The sequence below is a fragment of the Bufo gargarizans genome, chromosome 2, assembly GCF_014858855.1.
Source record: "Bufo gargarizans isolate SCDJY-AF-19 chromosome 2, ASM1485885v1, whole genome shotgun sequence".
Taxonomy (NCBI): Eukaryota; Metazoa; Chordata; class Amphibia; order Anura; family Bufonidae; genus Bufo; species Bufo gargarizans.
In genome coordinates this window covers 328,683,807-328,707,835 of record NC_058081.1, presented here as the reverse complement: position 1 = coordinate 328,707,835, position 24,029 = coordinate 328,683,807, and the positions used below count along the sequence as shown (strand labels likewise).

General features: G+C 42.3%; 1 protein-coding gene across 1 annotated transcript in view; it reads right to left on the bottom strand.

Annotated features, from left to right (window-relative positions):
- Positions 1–24,029, bottom strand: part of PPFIA2 (PTPRF interacting protein alpha 2) — a 439,158-nt gene that overhangs the window by 12,559 nt on the left and 402,570 nt on the right. Inside the window, exons 23-27 of the mRNA XM_044280550.1 lie at positions 23,879–23,941; positions 14,917–14,943; positions 7,245–7,420; positions 6,580–6,677; positions 4,124–4,299 (exon numbers count right to left, since the gene is read on the bottom strand). Of these exons, the coding sequence (XP_044136485.1) occupies positions 4,124–4,299; positions 6,580–6,677; positions 7,245–7,420; positions 14,917–14,943; positions 23,879–23,941 (540 nt within the window). The remainder of the gene's footprint in view (positions 1–4,123; positions 4,300–6,579; positions 6,678–7,244; positions 7,421–14,916; positions 14,944–23,878; positions 23,942–24,029) is intronic.

Here is a 24,029-nt window from a genome sequence, read left to right as displayed (position 1 = left end):
TCCCCCTGTCAGACAAAAAAAAGGAAGACACAAGGAAACACAACTGAAGCAAAATCAGACACGGACCACTGAAGCCAAATCACTGACAGTGAAAAAACACTGTCGTGTGCATGAGGCCTAAGCCATAAGTGGGATGTGAACCCAGCCTAACTTTTCGAAGTGAACCATCAGCTTCAGGGGTATGCACAATCCCTCTTGACCTATTTACTGGAAACTAAACATACACTGCAAGTATGGATGTAACATCATTATATATGCAAAGGGATGTGAAGCAGTGGAGCACTTTTTGGTTCAAGCAAGTGAGTTACCCAGGAAGCAAATAGATTTTATAAGGGAGTACATTCTTTTTATTTTGACTCATTATTTTATGTAAAATATGATTTTTAATTACAGACACGGGGGACTGCTATTGGGACCAGGTTCACACTGAGGTATGAGACATTGTGTGAGGTTAGATGGGAAGAGATAATTATGTTCAGAGGAGGCAAGATGCGTGCAAACCTGGTCCTATGGAAAAGATTTATTGCTGATATAATATTAATTTTGAAAGGGAAGATTCTTTGGTTGATTTTTTAAGTGAAGTTAAAGGATTGAACTATTTTATATAGAACAGGAAAAGATGCATGCAAACTAAAACACTCTAAAAACCAACAGTCAGTAATAGTTACATATGTATATGTCCCATTACGGTTTAAGAAATACCGTGAATAACCTGCAATTAGAAATTGTACAGAACTAGAGGGGTATAATAAGGAGGCAGAATTATTAGGGTACCTGCACATAGGTGCATCCACATGAATTTTCTTTAATGAGTTCTGTGCGTTTCTGCATCATATCCGCACCAAAATCCGCCATTTCTCACAGGGGTTTTTGGCACGGATTTGATGCCATTTGATGCCGTTTGGCGCAGATCCCACCCTTTCATTGGAAAAGGGTGAAACCCTCAGATAAAGCCACAAACATAATTGACATGCTGCGGATTTGGAATTCCGCACGGCAAGTCGATTTCTGCACAGAAAAAATCTGCAGAAAGTGTACAAGAGATTAGAGTAATCTCTTACATTATGGTGCTGCGGTTTTTCCCACGGAATCAGCATGTAAAAACTGCACATATTCCACAACGTACAGGGGAAGTGTGTAGAGAAAGGGTATGGTGGTTGGAGATTGGGATCCTGAGAGTGAAATTACTGACAAATAATAAAGGAACTGTAGGGAATTAAGAAGTGGAGGGACATGAGAAGAGTAAGATAGAAGTGCCCCTTATTATACTATATAGTATAGATTGGGGGGATTTTGAGACGTACAGTAAAGAAATACTGGAAAATCACAACAGGATAAAGTAATAAGGAAATTGCTTCCACAACAACCAAGATTTCTAAATGAGACGCCCAGAAACGTGGGTACTTTAGTAGCCCCAACAGCACAAGCAAGGGCGTACATAGAAATCATGGGGCCCTATAGCAAAATTCTAAAATATTAAATATAATACAATTGGCCTGAGGCCTATGAAGCTGAACGGTGGGGACGGGACCAGCAGGCCCTACGTAATGGGCCCCCTAGCAACTGCTTGGTCTGCCGCTATTGGCCGTTTGCCACTGAGCACAAGATCTAAAAAGAAAGAGCGAGAATTTCTTCCAAAACACCAGATTTTTTTCCATGCAAAAAATGCTTTGCATATAAAGAGAAAAATACGTCCTTTAGGGCTCATGCACACGGTGGGTCCGCAATACAAGTGCACCGGCCGTGTGCACACCGCATCACGGATGCAGACCCATTCACTGGAATGGAGACGCAATCCGGAAGGTCGGTGAGGAACGGAGGCACAGAACTGTAGTGCTTCCATGGGGTTTCTCTCTATGCCTCCACACCTAAAAAAAATAGAATTTTTTTTTGCTGTGTGGACGGATCACGGACCCATTCAAGTTGAATGGGTCTGGATCCGTCTGCAGAATCCGTGCGGATGCTGCCCGTGCATTAGGGATCGCAATGAGTGCATGAGCCTTTAGGGAGAAAGCTAAAAATTATAAGATTAAATAAAATATAAATTGTAAAAGTGTGGAAATATGTAAAAAGATACATGAACATCCTTTATCCAGGCATTCTATTCTGTGCTGTGGTGACGTCACTAGTCAGCTGCCCCCTGCCGGGCAACTCTAAGGCCTCTTTCACACGGGCGTTGTGGGAATAGGTGCGGGTGCGTTGCGGGAACACGCACGATTTTTCAGCGTTTTGCACTCACGTGAGAAAAATTGCGCATGTTTGGTACCCAAACCCGAACTTCTTCACAGAAGTTCGGGCTTGGGATTGGTGTTCTGTAGATTGTATTATTTTCCCTTATAACATGGTTATAAGGGAAAATAATAGCATTCTGACTACAGAATGCATAGTATAATAGTGCTGGAAGGGTTAAAAAAAAATAATAATAATAATTTAACTCACCTTAATCTACTTGCTCGCGAAGCTGGCATCTCCTTCTGTCTTCCTCTTAGCTGTGTGGAGGAACAGGACCTGTGGTGACGTCACTCCGGTCATCACATGATCCATCACATGATCTTTTACCATGGTGATAGATCATGTGATGACCGGAGTGACGTCACCACAGGTCCTGTTACTGCACACAGCTAAGATGAAGACAGAAGAGATGCCGGGCTGCGAGATCAAGTGGATTAAGGTGAGTTCAAAAAAAAAAGTTTAACCCCTCCAGCGCTATTGTACTATGCATTCTGTATTCAGAATGCTATTATTTTCCCTTATAACCATGTAATAAGGGAAAATAATAAAGATCGGGTCTCCATCCCGATCGTTTCCTAGCAACCGTGCGTGAAAATCGCACCGCATCCGCACTTGCTTGTGGATGCTTGCGATTTTCACGCAACCCCATTCATTTCTATGGGGCCTGCATTACGTGAAAAACGCACAAAATACAGCATGCTGCGATTTTCACACAACGCATAAGTGATGCGTGAAAATCACCGCTCATGTGAACAGCCCCATAGAAATGAATGGGTCGGGATTCAGTGCGGGTGCAATGCTTTCAACTGACGCATCGCATCCGCGCGGAATACTCGTCCGTGTGAAAGGGGCCTAATGGAAGGACTGAATACTATCCAAAGAGAGATAGCAGCACAAGAAGGATTGGATAATGTCTATAGCACAATACAAGGAGTAGCGAGAAGAAGGACCGGATTAACACTATAGGACTGAGTCTCTGTGTGAGAAGCTGCTGGATGGATAAACGTGGTTCTGACACAGTAATAATTCAGGTTGGCAGATCCTGATGTGTGCAGCTATTCTTTATACTCCCTGTAGACAAGTGTTTCCTTGAGCTTTAATTCAGGCTCAGTACAAACTGTACAACCTTTTTGTCAGTCTATACAATGCACTGTTATTTTATTCAATTCTTCTTGGTGTCTTTCATCTTCTGGCTTGAAAAATTATAATAAAAAAAAAAACTGCATGTATGTATCTTACATTATGTAATTTTTTTCTCTCCTTTTTTGGGTGTTTTTTTTTTTTAAATGCCAAGAAAACAGGAACACACCTTTAGATTTCAACATACTGTAGCTGCCCAACCAGCTGTCAACTTGAAAGTAAAGCTTGCAGTACACAAAAGATAATTGTTAGGGGATCCCCTTGATATTGGCTCATTTTAGCTAATGAGTATTTTTAGCTAATGCCTGATTGGAGTCGGGAAGGAATTTTTTATTCCCCTGAAGTGGGGAAAATTGGCATCTACCTCACAGGCTATTTTTTGCCTTCCTCTGGATCAACTTGCTGGATGACAGGCCGAACTGGCTGGACAAATGTCTTTTTTCGGCCTCACGTGCTGTTACTATATGGATGGAGCTGTGTAGCTTACATGTTTGGATTGACATGCTAGGCCCTTTATTGCAGAGGGGACTCAAAAGGTATTCTCCTCTCCCTATAACCAAATGTTGTGAAACTACAACTCCCATCATTTCTGTGTGAATTCCAAGAAGAGCCATGCAGGTGTGAATGCTTGAAGTTGCAGTTTTACCACAGAGAGCAGAAGGTTACTGATCCCTGCCCTATACAATGAAACCTTCTGTTGTCACTCAGTAGATGGGCAGTTTGTCACAAGTATTTGCACAGGGTAGCTTACCTGAGTATTTTGTGTTGGAATTTGCAGTAATAGTGCTAAACTTGTGTAATCAAAGTTATCATCCAAAGCAATAAGAGAACCGTGGACTCCACTTTCTAGTATATTATTTGCATAATCTCGAAGACCTATAGTTTGGATCCAGCGGATGACACGGTCATTGCTCCACACCAACACATCTGTAACCACAAAAACGAGGTAACACCATTATTAAAATATTTTTGTACCTACTGTCAAATACATTATGCTACTTTCACACTTGCGGCAAAGTGATCCAGCAAGCAGTTCCGTTGCCGGATCCGTCAAAACGTATGCCAACTGATGGCATTTGTACGACGGATCCTGATCCTGATCCATCTTACAAAGGCACTGAAGTCTTTCCGGCGTCATCCAGAAAAACGGATCCGGCATTTATTTTTTTCACAATTTTTTCGGTCTGGCATTCCAGTATTTTGAATGCCGGATCCGACACTAATACATTCCTATGGAAAAAAAAAATGCTGGCATTCAGGCAAGTGTTCAGTTTTTTAGGCCGGAGATAAAACCGTAGCATGCAACAAAACTACTTTGTATTAGGCTTTGTTTTTTGCTGGGCGAGTTTTACTTTTATGTATGTATGCAGATGCCATTTTTTTTTATTGTACATGTACCTTAGTGATTATGTTAACTTTTAATACAGAACAGATGCAGAAGAAAAAAGGTTCCGCTGCAGTCTTTTTCTTCAGAATTGCATCGTCATGGTTCCCCCGGCTTCTGATGCCTCCTCCGTGTGGCAGCAGCGTCTGGTTGCCAGGGGAACCAGGGGTGTAGGCCGGTCCTCGTTGATGTAGGAGTGTCAGGGGGCACGGGCCGTGAGCTGCCTTTCCTCAGTATAAAGACCGGCATCTACAGTGTACAGATTCCTGTGAATTTTTCGTCCTCTGGCTTCCCCTACTGGTAACAGTTATTATTGCAAACTCCTCTGGCTTTGATTTTTGGATTTGGTATTGTGACTATGGTTTGGGCTTCTGGCGTTCTGGTATCTTATTCGATTTCCTGGTTCTTTGTGACTATTAGGAGTGTTTTGTTTTTCTTGTTTGCCTTTGGCGTATTTGTACTGTGTTGACTGTCTAGCTTTTGACCCTTTTTCCGTATGACTACTCTTATTGTGTTTGCGCATCTGTTTGTCTCTGTTTGTGTGTCGCCTTTCATATATTACAGTAAAGGGACTGCCGTCCAGTTGTGGGTGATCATGCAATTAGGTAGGGATAGTGGGTCTGGGCAGTTTAGGGCTGCCCTATGCCTGTTTGTGTGTGATGGTAGTGTGCCTTCTCATTTGTTCCGCCTTTTCAGTTGATATGATGTGTATGCAGTAGACCTAGCTGCCAAACCCAATTACTTTAACTTGGACATATTACACATCAAAATTAACAAAATAATGTCAGGTATGACAAATATATATTTTAGTTTCAAATGGCCATTCAGGATTATTTTTTATTTTTTATTTGCACCCCAGCCTGAAATACAGGATGAGAAATCCATAGTCACCTGCTCTCCGCCACTGCTTTCTGGCTCCCTTTCCCTCTTTATTTGTCTTGCTGCTTGGAGACATGTCACCATTAAGGCCAGTCCATGGCTTCAGCTATGCACATAACTCCATCCATGAAGAAGTTGACAAATGGGGACCGGAAGACCAGCGAAGAGGCAGGAAACCAGGGAATTGGAACGGAGTGGCGGGGAGCAGGTGTGTATGGATTTAAAAAATAAATCCTGGACTGCCATTTTATATAAAACTTACATTCAACTTTGTCACATACTAAAAGCCCAATCATTCTGAATAAATATTATAGAGGAAATTTATTATTTATCCCAGCACGCCAGAATTCTGGCTTTAGAAAGTCGCAAAAATAAGACTTTGCAATGTTAAGAGCGTATCTGTAACTTTTTGCATTTTTACCAGTGTTGAAAAGTAGGTTAGAAAGTGGGCCTGTCTAGCCTGTTGAGCTGATTTAAGGTATATTTATCAACTGCAACTTTTTAAAAAGTCGCAAAAAATGTCTCACTCTTACTTTAGTAAAGGGGTGCTATAGAAAGTGGAATAACAGCTCAAGATAGATGTGTAGATGCACAAAACTTATCAAACATTGTGCAACATTTGACACATTAGGGGCAAACTAGAGCAACATAGACACCAGCAAAACTGACTCATGATAAATCTGTGTAAAAAGAATATAAAACACAGCCCTATGGAGATTTATCATTTTCCTGCGTCTCATTTTTGGCATAAAAAGTCACAAACCCCGAAAAATTGTCCACTTTTTGTAAAAGGGATGTGACAAAGGGGAAGTGGGCGGAACCGGTAGGCAGCTAGACTCAGATAGATAATAAATAAATGATAGATAGATAATAAATTGATGATAGATACATAGATCTGCTATATGCATGAAACTGTCAAACACATCTAGTACAAAAATGTTTACCTTTTATCTCATGCTGGCTTACTTCTCTTCTTCGTTCCAGTTCTTTTCTGTCGTAATTTAACTTTTTTAAGCACATAATACCATACTGCAAACTTGTTCTGTTAATAGTAAATAGTTGTTAAAACCATACATTTCTATCTCAACCTGTAATATATAGTTTTTATTTCATTTCCACAACGCATACAATAAAAATTCCATGCACGATACTATTTTTTACATGCAGGGCACTTACATTTTTATCATGTTTTATTACATTTCGAGGGGGGGGGGGGGACAAAGCGACAGAGAAAAGCCATTTAGATTTTTTTTCTGTTAATATTGTGAATATTTTCATATATATATATATATATATATATATATATATATATATATAATTTTTTTTTGACCTGGTGAACCTCTATAAAAAGGACATTAAATTCAAGGGGAAATAAAATTCCTGTATTACCCATGTTTTGTGTAGATTTCTACCTGAATGAAATTACTTGGAAACAACATTCTACACTGAATATGCGGGAAATTATGATACTATACCAATTAGGATGACTAGGCAACTACTTAAATCTTCCTATTATCAAGGATGGTTTGCCTAATTTGGATCATTTAAAATCACATCCTTCCTGAGTTAACAGCATGAATACATTTAGCCAATGTGATTAGTCACCTACCTATGAAAGCTATCCACCATTTTTAAGTGCACTCGAAGGTCTTTCTTTGTAAGATGGTCCAACATCCTAGCATCTACCAGGCATTCCATGAAATAACTTCTGTACTGAGGTAATCCCAAACTAGGCAGCCATTCATTACCGATCCACTCATGATTCATGTCACCATAAGCCAGGGTCTAGAAAGTGAATTTGCAAAAGAAAAAAATATTAAAGTGTTGTCCCACAATAAAAAACATAAAATTTTCTGTAACATTTTGTAATATTTTAAAAATACTCCTGTGTGTATTGTAGGTATATACTTGTTATAGTGCCTCTGGTGTTCTTATGTTTCCTTTCAGAACTTCCACCTGATGCATCCAGTGTCATTGAGAAAGAGAGACTTCTATTTTACTGGTTCTTTTTTGCTGACGTGGACAAATATGGAATCCCTTACTCAACAGTGTACAGTACAGACCAAAAGTTTGGACACACCTTCTCATTCAAAGAGTTTTCTTTATTTTCATGACTGTGAAAATTGTAGATTCACACTGAAGGCATCAAAACTATGAATTAACACATGTGGAATTATATACATAACAAAAAAGTGTGAAACAACTGAAAATATGCCACCTTTTGCTTTGATTACTGCTTTGCACACTCTTGGCATTCTCTTGATGAGCTTCAAGAGGTAGTCACCTGAAATGGTCTTCCAACAGTCTTGAAGGAGTTCCCAGAGATGCTTAGCACTTGTTGGCCCTTTTGCCTTCACTCTGCGGTCCAGCTCACCCCAAACCATCTCGATTGGGTTCAGGTCCGGTGACTATGGAGGCCAGGTCATCTGGAGCAGCACCCCATCACTCTCTTTCATGGTAAAATAGCCCTTATACAGGCTGGAGGTGTGTTTGGGGTCATTGTCCTGTTGAAAAATAAATGATGGTCCAACTAAATGCAAACCGGATGGAATAGCATTCTGCTGCAAGATGCTGTGGTACCCATGCTGGTTCAGTATGCCTTGAATTTTGAATAAATCCCCAACAGTGTCACCAGCAAAGCACCCCCACACCATCACACCTCCTCCATGCTTCACGGTGGGAACAAGGCATGTAGAGTCCATCCGTTCACCTTTTCTGCGTCGCACAAAGACACAGTGGTTGGAACCAAAGATCTCAAATTTGGACTCATCAGACCAAAGCACAGATTTCCACTGGTCTAATGTCCATTCCTTGTGTTCTTTAGCCCAAACAAGTCTCTTCTGCTTGTTGCCTGTCCTTAGCAGTGCTTTCCTAGCAGATATTCTACCATGAAGGCCTGATTCACACAGTCTCCTCTTAACAGTTGTTCTAGAGATGTGTCTGCTGTGTGGCATTGACCTGGTCTCTAATCTGAGCTGCTGTTAACCTGCGATTTCTGAGGCTGGTGACTCGGATGAACTTATCCTCAGCAGCAGAGGTGACTCTTGGTCTTCCTTTCCTGGGGAGGTCCGTATGTGAGCCAGTTTCTTTGTGGCACTTGATGGTTTTTGCGACTGCACTTGGGGACACTTTCAAAGTTTTCCCAATTTTTCGGACTGACTGACCTTCATTTCTTAAAGTAATGATGGCCACTAATTTTTCTTTACTTAGCAGTTTTTTTCTTGCCATAATAAAAATTCTAACAGTCTATTCAGTAGGACTATCAGCTGTGTATCCACCTGACTTCTCCACAATGCAACTGATGGTCCCAACCCCATTTATAAGGCAATAAATCCTACTTATTAAACCTGACTGGGAACACCTATGAAGTGAAAACCATTTCAGGTGACTACCTCTTGAAGCTCATCAAGAGAATGCCAAGAGTGTGCAAAGCAGTAATCAAAGCAAAAGGTGGCTACTTTGAAGAACCTAGAATATGACATATTTTCAGTTGTTTCACACTTTTTTGTTATGCATATAATTCCACATGTGTTAATTCATAGTTTTGATGCCTTCAGTGTGATTCTACAATTTTCATAGTCATGAAAATAAAGAAAACTCTTTGAATGAGAAGGTGTGTCCAAACTTTTGGTCTGTACTGTATATACGGATCCGGACGGTGTCACTGAGCTGCTAGGCACGCGTGTCCATTTTCACTGATTAAGTGGATGTTCTAAGGCTGCTTTCACACACTCCGTATTTGGTCAGTGATTTCCATGAGTGGTTGTCAGCCAAAAACAGGTGCAGATCAAAAACATAGGACAGGTGCAAATCTCCATTATACCTTACTTCTGATATCTCCTTCTTGCTGAGCTATTTTACAGACTTTTGTCAGACCCTTTACTCAGTACTTAGTTGAAGCACCTTAGGCAGCGATTACAGCCTCCAGTCTTCATAGGTACGTATGATGCCATAAGGTTTGCACACCTGGATTTGGGGATTTCCTTACATTCTTCTCTATAGATCCTCTCAAACTCAGGCTGGATGGGGACAGCCATTTTTAGGTCACTCCAGATATGTTCGATTAGGTTAAAATCAGCACTTTGCTGGGTCACTCAAGGACATGTGTTGTTTTGGCTGTGTGCTTAGGGTTATTGTCTTCTTGGAAGGTGAACCTTAAAGAGGACCCTTCATGGGTCCAAAGAATATGAACTAAGTAGCAGGCTACATAGAGCGGCGCCCAGAGATCTAAGTGCACTTACTATTATTCCTGGTCGCCGCTCCGTTCGCCCGCTGTGGCTCCTGGTAATTTCTCAACATTTAGAGCAAGTAGGAGGAGACGCCAGTGTCTCTCCTACTCCCTGACAGCAGCGCTGTCCAATCGCAGCGCAGAGCTCAGGTTTTTTCCTCCCTGGCTCTGAGCTCTGCGCTGCGATTGACTAGCACTGCAGTCAGGATGAAGGAGAGACACTGGCGTCTCCTCCTACTTGCTCTGAATGTTGAGAAATTACCGGGAGCCACAGCGGGCGAACGGAGCGGCGCCCAGGAATAATAGTAAGTGTACTTAGATCCCTGGGCGCCGCTCTTTGTAGCCTGCTACTTAGTTCATATTCTTTGGACCCATGAAAGGTCCTCTTTAAGCCAGGTCTGAGGTCCAGAGCCATCTGGATCAGGTTTTTAATAAGATTATCCTCTGTACTTTGCTGTATTCAGCTTTCCCTCTACCCTGACCAGTCTCCCTATCCAAGCCAGTGAAGAATACACCCAGCACATGATGCTGCCACCCCTATGCTTCACCATAGGCGTGGTATTAAACAGGTGATGAGCAGTGCCTAGTTTACTCCTGAAATGATGATTAGAATTTAGGCCAAAAAGTGCAATCTTTATACATCACGGTCTGAGAGTCCTTTTAGGTGCTTTTTCGCAAATGCCACATGGGCTTAAATGTGTATTTGAATAAAGATAGGCTTTTTCTGGCCTCTCTACTATAAAGCAAAGATTGGTGGAGTGCAGGAGTGATGGTTGACCTTCTGGAGGTTTCTCCAATCTGCAGACAGCATCCTTGGAGCTCAACCAGGGTGATTATTGGGTTTTGGGTCACCTCTCTTAACAAGGCACTTCTCCCTTGATTACGTAGTTTGCGGCCAGCTCTACAAAGAGTTCTGACTGTTCTAAACGTCTTCCATTCAAGAATTATGGGGGATACTGTGCTCTTGGAAACTTTCAGTGCAGCAGACATTTTTTGTACCCTTCTCCTGATCTGTGCCTCCACACAACCCTGTCTCAGAGCTCAAAAGGCAGTTCTTTCCACCTCATGGCTTGTTTTTTGTTCTAATATGCATTGTCAGCTAATATGCAGCTGTGAAACCTCATATAGGCAGGGTGTGTCTTTATAAATCCTGTCCAGTCAACTGAATTTACAACAGGTGGAGTCCAATCAAGTTGTAGAAACATCTCAAAGATGATGATGAGAAAAGGGAGCCTCCCAAAGCTAAATTTCCAGTGTCATGGCAAAGGGCACTCTAAATACTTATGTCCATGTGAAATCTTAGTTTTTGTTTTCAACAAAATTTCAACGTTTTCTAAAATTGTGTTTTCACATTAACCCTATTGAGTGCAGATTGATTTAATTTTAGTACAAGCCCCCAGTATAACAAAATGTGAAAAAAGTGAAAGCGTCTGAAGACTTTCCGCATGCATTGTAAATAGGACCTGTCACCTCTTTTGATATGTCCGTGTAATAACAGTTCTGCAGGATTGTGAGGTTCATCTGTTATTCCTAGAAATGTACAAATAATTTGACATCTGGGTGTCCAGCAGTTGGGGTTGTGTCCCTGACACGGTCTTACACTGTACAATCAGTGAGACTGTTTGACAAGGGGAATGGTAATGCTCAGTTTAAATTGTATTACGAAAGTAATATGAGGAATAACAGGGGACTTGCAAGGGCCATATGTTTCTAAAAACATTAATAGTTGTTTAATCAGGAACATAAGCATTTAATAAAACATTAATTATATATGAAAAATATATCAGTATAGAACACAGATCCTCTTTAAATGATGCTTTTTAACCCCTTAAGGACCCTGCCATGGTACCTTAAAGGGCTTCTGTCAGCCCACTAAACCGTTTTTTTTTTTTTTTTGGGGTTTAATAATAATCCCTACACTGCGAGCTCCCTATACATAAGCTAAATATTCATTTTTGTTCAGTAGATTTTGTTTTTGCAATTTTTATAATATGTAAATTACCTTGCTACCAGCAAGTAGGGCGGCTACTTGCTGGTAGCAGCCGCATCCTCCTCTCATAATGACGCCCCCTCCGCTGTGTAATTGACAGGGCCAGGGAACGGGATCGCCTGCGCCGTACCTGTCTTTAATCGGCACAGGCGCACTGAGAGGCGGCTGCTCTATCCTCAATGCGCCTGCACCGGGTGTAGATGTGACGTCATCGGCGCAGGTGCATTGAGGATGGAGCGGCCGACAGAGCGGCCGCCTCTCAGTGCGCCTGCGCCGATTAAAGACAGGTAAGGCGCAGGCGCGATATTTTGAATTCAAACAGGGCCAGCAGAGAACGATCCCGTTCCCTGGCCCTGTCAATCACACAGCGGAGGGGGCGTCATTATGAGAGGAGGATGTGGCTGCTACCAGCAAGTAGCCGCCCTACTTGCTGGTAGCAAGGTAATTTACATATTATAAAAATTGCAAAAACAAAATCTACTGAACAAAAATGAATATTTAGCTTATGTATAGGGAGCTCGCAGTGTAGGGATTATTATTATCCAAAAAAAAAAAACGGTTTAGTGTGGCTGACAGAAGCCCTTTAAGGACCAGGCAATTTTTTGCAAATCTGCCATGTGTCACTTTATGTGGTGATAACTTTAAAACGCTTTTCCTTATCCAGGCCATTCTGAGATTGTTTTGTCGTCACATATTGTACTTCATGACAGTGATAAAATTGAGTCAAAAAATGTCATTTTTATTAATGAAAAATTACCAAATTGACAAAAATTGGGAAAAATTAGCAAATTTCCCGAATTTCTATTTCTCTACTTCTATAATAGATGGTAATACCTCCAAAAATAGTTATTACTCTGCATTCCCCATATGTCTACTTCATGCTTGGATCATTTTGTGAATGCCATTTATTTTTTGGGGATGTTAGAAGGCTTAGAAGTTTAGAAGCAAATCTTGAAATCTTTCAGAAAATTTCCAAAACCTACTTTTTAAGGACCAGTTCCGGTCTGAAGTCACTTTGTGAGGCTTCCATAATGGAAACCACCCAAAAATGACCCCATTTTAGAAACTACACCCCTCAAGATATTCAAAGCTGATTTTACAAACTTTGTTAACCCTTTAGGTGCTCCACAAGAATTTAATGTAAAAAGGAGATGAAATTTCAGAATTTCACTTTTTGGCAGATTTTCCATTTTAATCCATTGTTTCCAGTAACAAAGCAAGGGTTAACAGCCAAACAAAACTAAATATTTATTGCCCTGATTCTGTAGTTTACAGAAACAACCTATTTGTGATCGTAAACTGCTGTGCGGGCACACGGCAGGGCACAGAAGGAAAGGAATGCCATATGGTTTTTGGAAGGCAGATTTTGCTGGACTGGTTTTTTGACACCATGTCCCATTTGAAGTCCCCCTGATGCACCCCTAGAGTAGAAACTTAAAAAAATGTGACCCCATTTTGGAAACTACGGGATAAGGTGGCAGTTTTGTTGGTACTATTTTAGGGTACATATGATTTTTGGTTGCTCTATATTACACTATTTGTGAGGCAAGGTAACAAAAAATAGCTGTTTTGGCATCGTTTTTATTTTTTGTTATTTACAACGTTCATCTGACAGGTTAGATCATGTGGTAGTTTTATAGAGCAGGTTGTTATGGATGCGACAATACCAAATATGAATACCTTTTTTAGTTGTTTGTTTCAGTTTTACATAATAAAGGATTTTTGAAAAAAATTATTTTTCAGTGTCTCCACATTCTGAAAGCCATAGTTTTTTTTAGTTTTTGGGCAACAGTCTTATGTAGGGGCTCATTTTTTTTCGGTATGAGATAACTGCTTAATTGGTACAATTGTGGGGTGTGTATGACTTTTTGATCGTTTTTTTACCAACTTTTTATTTATTTTTTTTTTTACGGTGTTTACCTGAGGACTCGGCTATGCCTAATATGTCTACTTTTTTTTTATTTATTTAAGTTTTACACAATAATATATTTTTATAGAGCCAGTCGTGAAGGACGTGGCAACACCTAACATGTCAACTTTTTTTTTTTATTATTAGTTTTACACAATAATATCATTTTTGAAACAGAAAATAAATAAAAAAATAATGTTTTAGTGCCAAAGTTTTTTTTTTTTTTTTGGCGACTGTCTTAGGTAGGGCATAATTTTTTGCGGGATTAGGTGACGGTTAGATTGGTACTATTTTGGGGGGAATATGCCTTTTTGATCACGTGGTGTTGCACTTTTAGTGATGTAAGGTGACAAAAAAATGTTTTTTAGCATTTTTTATTTTTTTTGGGGACGGTGTTCAGCTGAGGGGTTAGGCCATGTAATATTTTTATAAAGTCGGTCGATACGGATGCGGCGATACCTAATACAGGTATGTCTACTTTTATTTTTTTTCCCCTATTTTTACAAATTTGTTTTACTTTATTTTGGGAAAAGGACGCTTTTTTTTAACTTTTTTAATTTTTTTTTAACTTTATTTTTTAAACTTTTTTTACACTTTCTTTTTTGTCACACTCTGGGACTTTTGGGGGTCTAATCCCCTTTACAATGCATCACAATACTTCTGTATTGTGATGCATTGGCTGTAAGTGTGTTACCAGAGTAATACACTTACAGCCTGCTTCCTGTGCGATTCAGGGGGCTGTATCTCACAGGCTCTCACGGAAGGCAGCCACGATGCCTAAGGAAGGCATCGGGCTGCCTTCCCTGCCATCGGGTCCCCGTCACAGCAGCACGGGAACCAGATGACTGCTCTTTCCCTCCCTCCACACATAGCACATGCCGCGGTCAGTGCTGACCGCGGCACATCAAGGGTTAATGCGCCGGCATCGGTGATTTCAGGCAGGGGTCCAGCTATCAGTGACTGCTGGACCCCTGCCGCGGATCGAGCATCTGTACAGCGCAGGTCCTTAAGGGGTTAAATTATATTTTGTGTACTCTAACAGAAATTCTATATTTTGTCAAAACTACTACAAGGAAAGAAAAAAAAGAAAGAAAGAAAAGAAAGAAGAAAAGAAAATAAATAAAACATTTTTTTCACAACCAGTAAGTATATACCTGTGCCCAACTTCCTTCTTCTGACTCCTTTTATGTTGTCATGAAGAAAACACCAATAAGAAACATGGAATTAAAAAAGTGATTCATTATATTAAAAGACCACAAGCATTGTAAATTAAACTGCAACATTTACATGGTGCTTTTAATTACTGATATGCAAATGAGTGATTGGGGAAAAGAGATGTGGATGAGTATTGTGGTGCTCCTATAGGCTGATATCGGATGAAGGGGTTGTCCCATGACAAAGACCTCAGCACAGGATAGAGAATATGTGTCTGATCAGCAGCGATCTGACCAATCAGAAGAACAGGATTCCAGTGTTACCCTATTTGAATGGAGCTTTACAGTATTGCCAGAGACAGCCGAGTTCAGTCTCTGAGCTATCTCCAGCAGTCCCGTAGAGTTGAATGAAGCGGCAGTACACATAAGTGTCTGTCTTTTCATTCAAACAGGGGAACACTACTAGGGGGCCCCATATGTCTGATCAGCAGGGGCCCCTGCATTTGGACCCTTAACGATCGGACACACCACTACTCTGTAGATAGGGGTTAAGTCTCTGTCATGAGACAATGTTTTTATCTTTGTTTTTTCTCTGTGATTTTTGCTTAGTCTGTAGTATACACTTGAAGTAGTTGGCACCACCTTCAGGTGTGAATGTGCTTCTATTTTATCCTGGGAGTAGCATTCTTTTGCACTTTTGCCCCTCCTATCAAACAGGCTGCCTTGATTAGGTGGTACATATAGCAGTGTGTGCTATTCATCTAATTGGTTGCTTCATTCACACAAATGTGACTAGGAGCAGTACATTACATGTGCAGGCCTGCTCTCCTGAACATAGATGCCCAACGGCATAAGTAGGTTTATATTAGAACCTAGCAAGCAATAGTAAAAGTCCAGCTCACCTGCATCAGCAATTTAGAGAGTGCACGGATGGGAAGAGACCCAGATTCGTATACTTGAGAAAGAAGATATCCAGCACCTCGATTTTTCGTGCTTAAACGATGTTTATTCCATAAACCAAGTGTACAGCAGTAAAATCCTCAGAGTACAAGCCCCAATACGGTCTACGCGTTTTGAACCCAGTGGTTCTTAATCATGACCTTCATGATTAACCACTTCAACCCCGCTAGCTAAAACCCCCTTAATGACCAGGCCACTTTTTACACTTCTGCACTACACTACTTTCACCATTTATTGCTCGGTCATGCAACTTACCACCCAAATGAATTTTACCTCCTTTTCTTCTCACTAATAGAGCTTTCATTTGGTGGTATTTCATTGCTGCTGACATTTTAACTTTTTTTGTTATTAATCGAAATGTAATTCACTTTCAGCTGTAAAATTTTGCAAAAAAAACGACATCCATATATAAATTTTTCGCTAAATTTATTGTTCTACATGTCTTTGATAAAAAAAAAAAATTTTTGGGCAAAAAAAAAAATGGTTTGGGTAAAAGTTATAGCGTTTACAAACTATGGTACAAAAATGTGAATTTCTGCTTTTTGAAGCAGCTCTGACTTTCTGAACACCTGTCATGTTTCCTGAGGTTCTACAATGCCCAGACAGTAGAAAACCCCCACAAATGACCTCATTTCGGAAAGTAGACACCCTAAGGTATTCGCTGATGGGCATAGTGAGTTCATAGAACTTTTTATTTTTTGTCACAAGTTAGCGGAAAATGATTTACCGTATTTTTCGCCCTATAGGACGCACCGGCCCATAAGACGCACCTAGGTTTTTGGGGAGGAAAATAAGAAAAAAATTATTTTTAACCAAAAGGTGTGCTTTTGGTGGGTTTGGAACTAATGGTGGTCTGTGGGTGGCACTATTACTGGGGATCTGTGAAGGACACTGTTATGGGGGGATCTGTGGATGACGGACACTGTTATGGGGGGATCTGTGGATGACGGACACTGTTATGGGGGGATCTGTGGATGACGGACACTTATGGAAGGATCTGTGGATGACGGACACTGTTATGGGGGGATCTGTGGATGACGGATACTGTTATGGGGGGATCTGTGGATGACGGACACTGTTACTGGGGGGATCTGTGGATGACGGACACTGTTATGGGGGGATCTGTGGATGACGGGCACTGTTATGGGGGGATCTGTGGATGACGGACACTGTTATGGGGGGATCTGTGGATGACGGACACTGTTATGGGGGGGATCTGTGGATGACTGACACACTGTTACAGGGGGGGATCTGTGGATGGCACTGTTACAGGGGGGGGGATCTGTGGATAGCACTGTTACAGGGGGGATCTGTGGATGGCACTGTTACAGGGGGGATCTGTGGGTGGCACTGTTACATATGTGCCATCCACAGCCCCCCAGCCCATAACAGTGCCATCCACAGCCCCCCAGCCCATAACAGTGGCATCCACAGACCCCCAGCCCATAACAGTGGCATCCACAGAGCCCCCCCCCTTAACTGTGCCATCCACGGATCAGCTTGATCATCCAATAGCCCCCCCCCCCCGCCGCCGCCGCCTGTATACTAATATTAAATGTCTTATTCAATTAAATTGTATTAGATATGCCCCCTCACTCCTATATTGCTAATCGAACCTTAAATCCTTTTCCTAGGTGCTGTAATGCAGGCCGGGCGGCCGGCGCGTTACTCGCTGACGTCACTTGCCTGCGCCGCCTGCTTCATTCATAAAGTAGGCGGCGCAGGCACATGACATCAAGGAGTTACGCTGCCGCCCGCCCAGCCTGCATTACAGCACCTAGGAATAGGATTTAAGGTACGATTAGCAATATAGGAGTGAGGGGGCATATATAATACATTTTAATCGAATAAGACATTTAATATTAGTATACCGGAGCGGCGGGGCTATAGTACATTGATTGCACCGCCCCGCCGCTATTCCCGGCCCCCAGCTCCTCCTCCCAGTCCCTCCCCCGGCCCCAGCTCACGCTACATCGCATCCAGCGATGTTAAATTGTCAGCATTCGCCCCATAAGACGCAGGGGCATTTCCCCCCGATTTTTTGGGGGGGAAAAGTGCGTCTTATGGGGCAAAAAATACGGTATTTATTTTTTATTTTTTTCTTACAAAGTCTCATATTCCACTAACTTGCGACAAAAAATAAACAATTCTAGGAACTCGCCATGCCCCTCACGGAATACCTTGGGGTGTCTTCTTTCCAAAATGGGGTCACTTGTGGCGTAGTTATACTGCCCTGGCAATTTAGGGGCCCAAATGTGTGAGAAGTACTTTGCAATCAAAATGTGTAAAAAATGGCCTGCGAACCTTGGCTGCAAAAAAGTGGCACACATCTGGTATCGCCGTACTCAGGAGAAGTTGGGGAATGTGTTTTGAGGTGTCATTTTACATATACCCATGCTGGGTGAGAGAAATATCTTGGCAAAAGACAACTTTTCCAATTTTTTTATACAAAGTTGGCATTTGACCAAGATATTTTTCTCACCCAGCATGGGTATATGTAAAATGACACCCCAAAACACATTCCCCAACTTCTCCTGAGTACGGCGATACCAGATGTGTGACACTTTTTTGCAGCCAAGGTGGGCAAAGGGGCACATATTCCAAAGTGCACCTTTCGGATTTCGCAGGCCATTTTTTACACATTTTGATTGCAAAGTTCTTCTCACACATTTGGGCCCCTAAATTGCCAGGGCATTATAACTACCCCACAAGTGACCCCATTTTGGAAAGAAGACACCCCAAGGTATTCCGTGAGGGGCATGGCGAGTTCCTAGAATTTTTTATTTTTTGTCGCAAGTTAGTGGAATATGAGACTTTGTAAGGAAAAAAGAAAAAAAAAGAAAAATCATAATTTTCCGCTAACTTGTGACAAAAATTTCAATCTTTCATGGACTCAATATGCCCCTCAGCGAATACCTTGGGGTGTCTTCTTTCCGAAATGGGGTCACATGTGGGGTATTTCTACTGCCCTGGCTTTTTAGGGGCCCTAAAGCGTGAGAAGAAGTCTGGAATATAAATGTCTAAAAAAATTTACGCATTTGGATTCCGTGAGGGGTATGGTGAGTTCATGTGAGATTTTTTTTTTTGACACAAGTTAGTGGAATATGAGACTTTGTAAGAAAAAAAAAAAAATATATATATATATTTCCGCTAACTTGGGCCAAAAAAATGTCTGAATGGAGCCTTACAGGGGGGGTGATCAATGACAGGGGGTGATCACCCATATAGACTCCCTGATCACCCCCCTGTCATTGATCACCCCCCTGTAAGGCTCCATTCAGACGTCCGTATGATTTTTACGGATCCATGGATACATGGATCGGATCCGCAAAACACATGCGGACGTCTGAATGGAGCCTTACAGGGGGGTGATCAATGACAGGGGGTGATCAGGGAGTGTATATGGGTGATCACCCCCCTGTCATTGATCACCCCCCTGTAAGGCTCCATTCAGACGTCCATATGATTTTTACGGATCCATGGATACATGGATCGGATCCGCAAAACACATGCGGACGTCTGAATGGAGCCTTACAGGGGTGTGATCAATGACGTCTGAATGGAGCCTTACAGGGGGGTGATCAATGACAGGGGGGTTATCAGGGAGTGTATATGGGTGATCACCCCCCTGTCATTGATCACCCCCCCTGTAAGGCTCCATTCAGACGTCCGAATGATTTTTACGGATCCATGGATACATGGATCGGATCCGCAAAACACATGCGGACGTCTGAATGGAGCCTTACAGGGGGGTGATCAATGACAGGGGGGTGATCAATGACAGGGGGTGATCAGGGAGTGTATATGGGTGATCACCCGCCTGTCATTGATCACCCCCCCTGTAAGGCTCCATTCAGACGTCCGCATGTGTTTTGCGGATCCGATCCATGTATCCATGGATCCGTAAAAATCATACGGACGTCTGAATGGAGCCTTACAGGGGGGGTGATCAATGACAGGGGGGTGATCAATGACAGGGAAGTGATCAGGAAGTCTATATGCGTGATCACCCCCTTGTCATTGATCACCCCCCTGTAAGGCTGCATTCAGACGTCCGTATGCGTTTTGCGGATCCGATCCATGTATCCGTGGATCCGTAAAAATCATACGGACATCTGAATGGAGCCTTACAGGGGGGTGATCAATGACAGGGGGGGTGATCAATGACAGGGGGGGTGATCAATGACAGGGGGGGTGATCAATGACAGGGGGTGATCAGGGAGTGTATATGGGTGATCCCCCCTCTGTCATTGATCACCCCCCTGTAAGGCTCCATTCAGACGTCCGCATGTGTTTTGCGGATTCGATCCATGTATCCATGGATCTGTAAAAATCATACGGACGTCTGAATGGAGCCTTACAGGGGGGTGATCAATGACAGGGGGGTGATCAATGACAGGGAAGTGATCAGGAAGTCTATATGCGTGATCACCCCCTTGTCATTGATCACCCCCCTGTAAGGCTGCATTCAGACGTCCGTATGCGTTTTGCGGATCCGATCCGGATTCACAGGAAATCTCGGCCCTCGCGAGATGACGCGTATATGTGTCACTGTGCGCAGGGCTGCCGCCTCCGGACCGCACATCTGCGTTAGGCGGTCCGGAGGCGGTTAAGAACCACTGGGTTCGAAACGCGTAGACCGTATTGGGGCTTGTACTCTGAGGATTTTACCGCTGTACACTTGGTTTATGGAATAAATGGCGTCACATGTTAGCGCCGGATAGGATGCGGGTGCGTCGCGCGAGTGCAAAGCGTTTTAATGTGTTTTGCATGCGCGTGAAAAAAAAATCGGCATGTTTGGTATAACATGGTTATAAGGGAAAATAATAAAGATCGGGTCTCCATCCCGATCGTCTCCTAGCAACCATGCGTGAAAATCGCACCGCATCCGCACTTGCTTGCGGATGCATGCAATTTTTACGCACTTCTATGGGGCCTGTGTTGCGTGAAAAACGCACAATATAGAGCTTGCTGCGATTTTCATGCAACGCACAAGTGATGCGTGAAAATCACCGCTCATGTGCACAGCCCCATAGAAATGAATGAGTCCGGATTCAGTGCGGGTGCAATGCGCTCACCTCACGCATTGCAGCCGCGCGGAAAACTCGCCCGTGTGAAAGAGGCCTTAGGATACTATATATATATATATATATATATATATATATACAGTACAGACCAAAAGTTTGGACACACCTTCTCATTCAAAGAGTTTTCTTTATTTTCATGACTATGAAAATTGTAGATTCACACTGAAGGCATCAAAACTATGAATTAACACATGTGGAATTATATACATAACAAAAAGTGTGAAACAACTGAAAATATGTTATATTCTAGGTTCTTCAAAGTAGCCACCTTTTGCTTTGATTACTGCTTTGCACACTCTTGGCATTCTCTTGATGAGCTTCAAGAGGTAGTCACCTGAAATGGTCTTCCAACAGTCTTGAAGGAGTTCCCAAAGATGCTTAGCACTAGTTGGCCCTTTTGCCTTCACTCTGCGGTCCAGCTCACCCCAAACCATCTGGATTGGGTTCAGGTCCAGTGACTGTGGAGGCCAGGTCATCTGGCGCAGCACCCCATCACTCTACTTCATGGTCAAATAGCCCTTACACAGCCTGGAGGTGTGTTTGGGATCATTGTCCTGTTGAAAAATAAATGATGGTCCAACTAAACGCAAACCGGATGGAATAGCATGCCGCTGCAAGATGCTGTGGTACCCATGCTGGTTCAGTATGCCTTCAATTTTGAATAAATCCCTAACAGTGTCACCAGCAAAGCACCCCCACACCATCACACCTCCTCCTCCATGCTTCGCGGTGGGAACCAGGCATGTAGAGTCCATCCGTTCACCTTTTCTGCGTCGCACAAAGACACGGTGGTTGGAACCAAAGATCTCAAATTTGGACTCATCAGACCAAAGCACAGATTTCCACTGGTCTAATGTCCATTCCTTGTGTTCTTTAGCCCAAACAAGTCTCTTCTGCTTGTTGCCTGTCCTTAGCAGTGGTTTCCTAGCAGATATTCTACCATGAAGACCTGATTCACACAGTCTCCTCTTAACAGTTGTTCTAGAGATGTGTCTGCTGCTAGAACTCTATGTGGCATTGACCTGGTCTCTAATCTGAGCTGCTGTTAACCTGCGATTTCTGAGGCTGGTGACTCGGATGAACTTATCCTCCGCAGCAGAGGTGACTCTTGGTCTTCCTTTCCTGGGGCGGTCCGCATGTGAGCCAGTTTCTTTGTAGCGCTTGATGGTTTTTGTGATTGCACTTGGGGACACTTTCAAAGTTTTCCCAATTTTTTGGACTGACTGACCTTAATTTCTTAAAGTAATGATGGCCACTCGTTTTTCTTTACTTAGCTGCTTTTTTCTTGCCATAATACAAATTCTAACAGTCTATTCAGTAGGACTATCAGCTGTGTATCCACCTGACTTCTCCACAACGCAACTGATGGTCCCAACCCCATTTATAAGGCAAGAAATCCCACTTATTAAACCTGACAGGGCACACCTGTGAAGTGAAAACCATTTCAGGTGACTACCTCTTGAAGCTCATCAAGAGAATGCCAAGAGTGTGTGTGCAAAGCAGTAATCAAAGCAAAAGGTGGCTACTTTGAAGAACCTAGAATATGACATATTTTCAGTTGTTTCACACTTTTTTGTTATGTAGATAATTCCACATGTGTTAATTCATAGTTTTGATGCCTTCAGTGTGAACCTACAATTTTCATAGTCATGAAAATAAAGAAAACTCTTTGAATGAGAAGGTGTGTCCAAACTTTTGGTCTGTACTGTATATATATATATATATATTTAAAAAAAGTAGAATCCACATGCAGATCTGAGATACAGCTATTGGACATGTGACATGTTAAACATTTCTTTTGCATGTTTCCCATGTAAAAAAAAAACATGTTGCCAATTATCCCACAGCGAAACTGCATCAAATTGTGTTTTTCAGATGTGTTTTCGGATGCGCCAATGTCTGAATTTATCATAAATGTAATGCTACGTATTGCACATTCATATAAATCTGCTATTAAATGGTCACACTGAATCCAACAGAGCTCTCTTAACAGAGAGGGACTTTCCCATCTCTATGATGTCCGTAAGTCTTAATAGGACATACGTATGGACAGGAGTTCTGAAGGCAAAGCCTTTCAATTAGTGATTACCATTATAGTGTGACCAATATAGCTGGTATATAGGTATTATGACTGGCACTATATCTACTATGTATATAACTCTCTCTCTCTCTATTTATTGTGGCAAGGTGTACAGTGTCAGAGGGCGTGTATATCTCACCCAGATAACTCAGCTGGGTGAGATAACTGAAATCCAGAAGTGTGCAGTGGTTTCAGCAAAGGATAGTTTGCTGAGACAGTTTTGTTTACGTTGTATTCTGGGCTGGATTTTATTTGGACTGGCAGTTAGGCTTGGTAGTGGGAGCTGCCGGTCCACACCCTTCCAGCACGGGTATTCCCTCATACCTGAGGTGAGCGCAGGTGAAGCCTACCCTAATCAAGGCGGCATAAAGACCATCCCAGGTTGTCAGTTTGGGGAAGTGTGTGTAAACCTGGAGCAGAGGCTCTGTGGGTGGTCTCAGTCAGGAGGACTGAGGGGCCACAAGGCTATGCGATGCCTGATCGCTTTCCGGTGTGTAACCGTGTTTGTTGAGCGGAATGATTGAGGCTTGGAGCCTGAGACCCTGAGCATAAATCTAAGATTATAGGTGAGTCAGGGAAATCATAATTATTCTGTCAGGCAGGAGTTTATTTTGTATAACTGTTTATGTTTACGCGGGTGTGCCGCAATAAAACACAGTTTGGCCCTTAAATCCTGGTGTCCGTGAAGATATCTGTGAGTGTGACCCCCTCAAAGAAGGCGATCCCTTACAATATATATATATATCACATAGATATATCAGCTCAAATGTTATAATTTCATAATTAACAGCAATTCCAATGTCTTAGCAGTGGAAAATGAAAAATCATAACCAACCGTTTTGGCAGAAGCTGTAAGATTCTCCATTTCCTCATGGGTAACCCATACATTACCAGAGGCCTATTGATGAGACGCATGGAGTGGGTGGTGAGATGGATCCACATTTTGTAGGCAGCATTAAAGAAGAAAGTCAGCACCACTGTAAGTT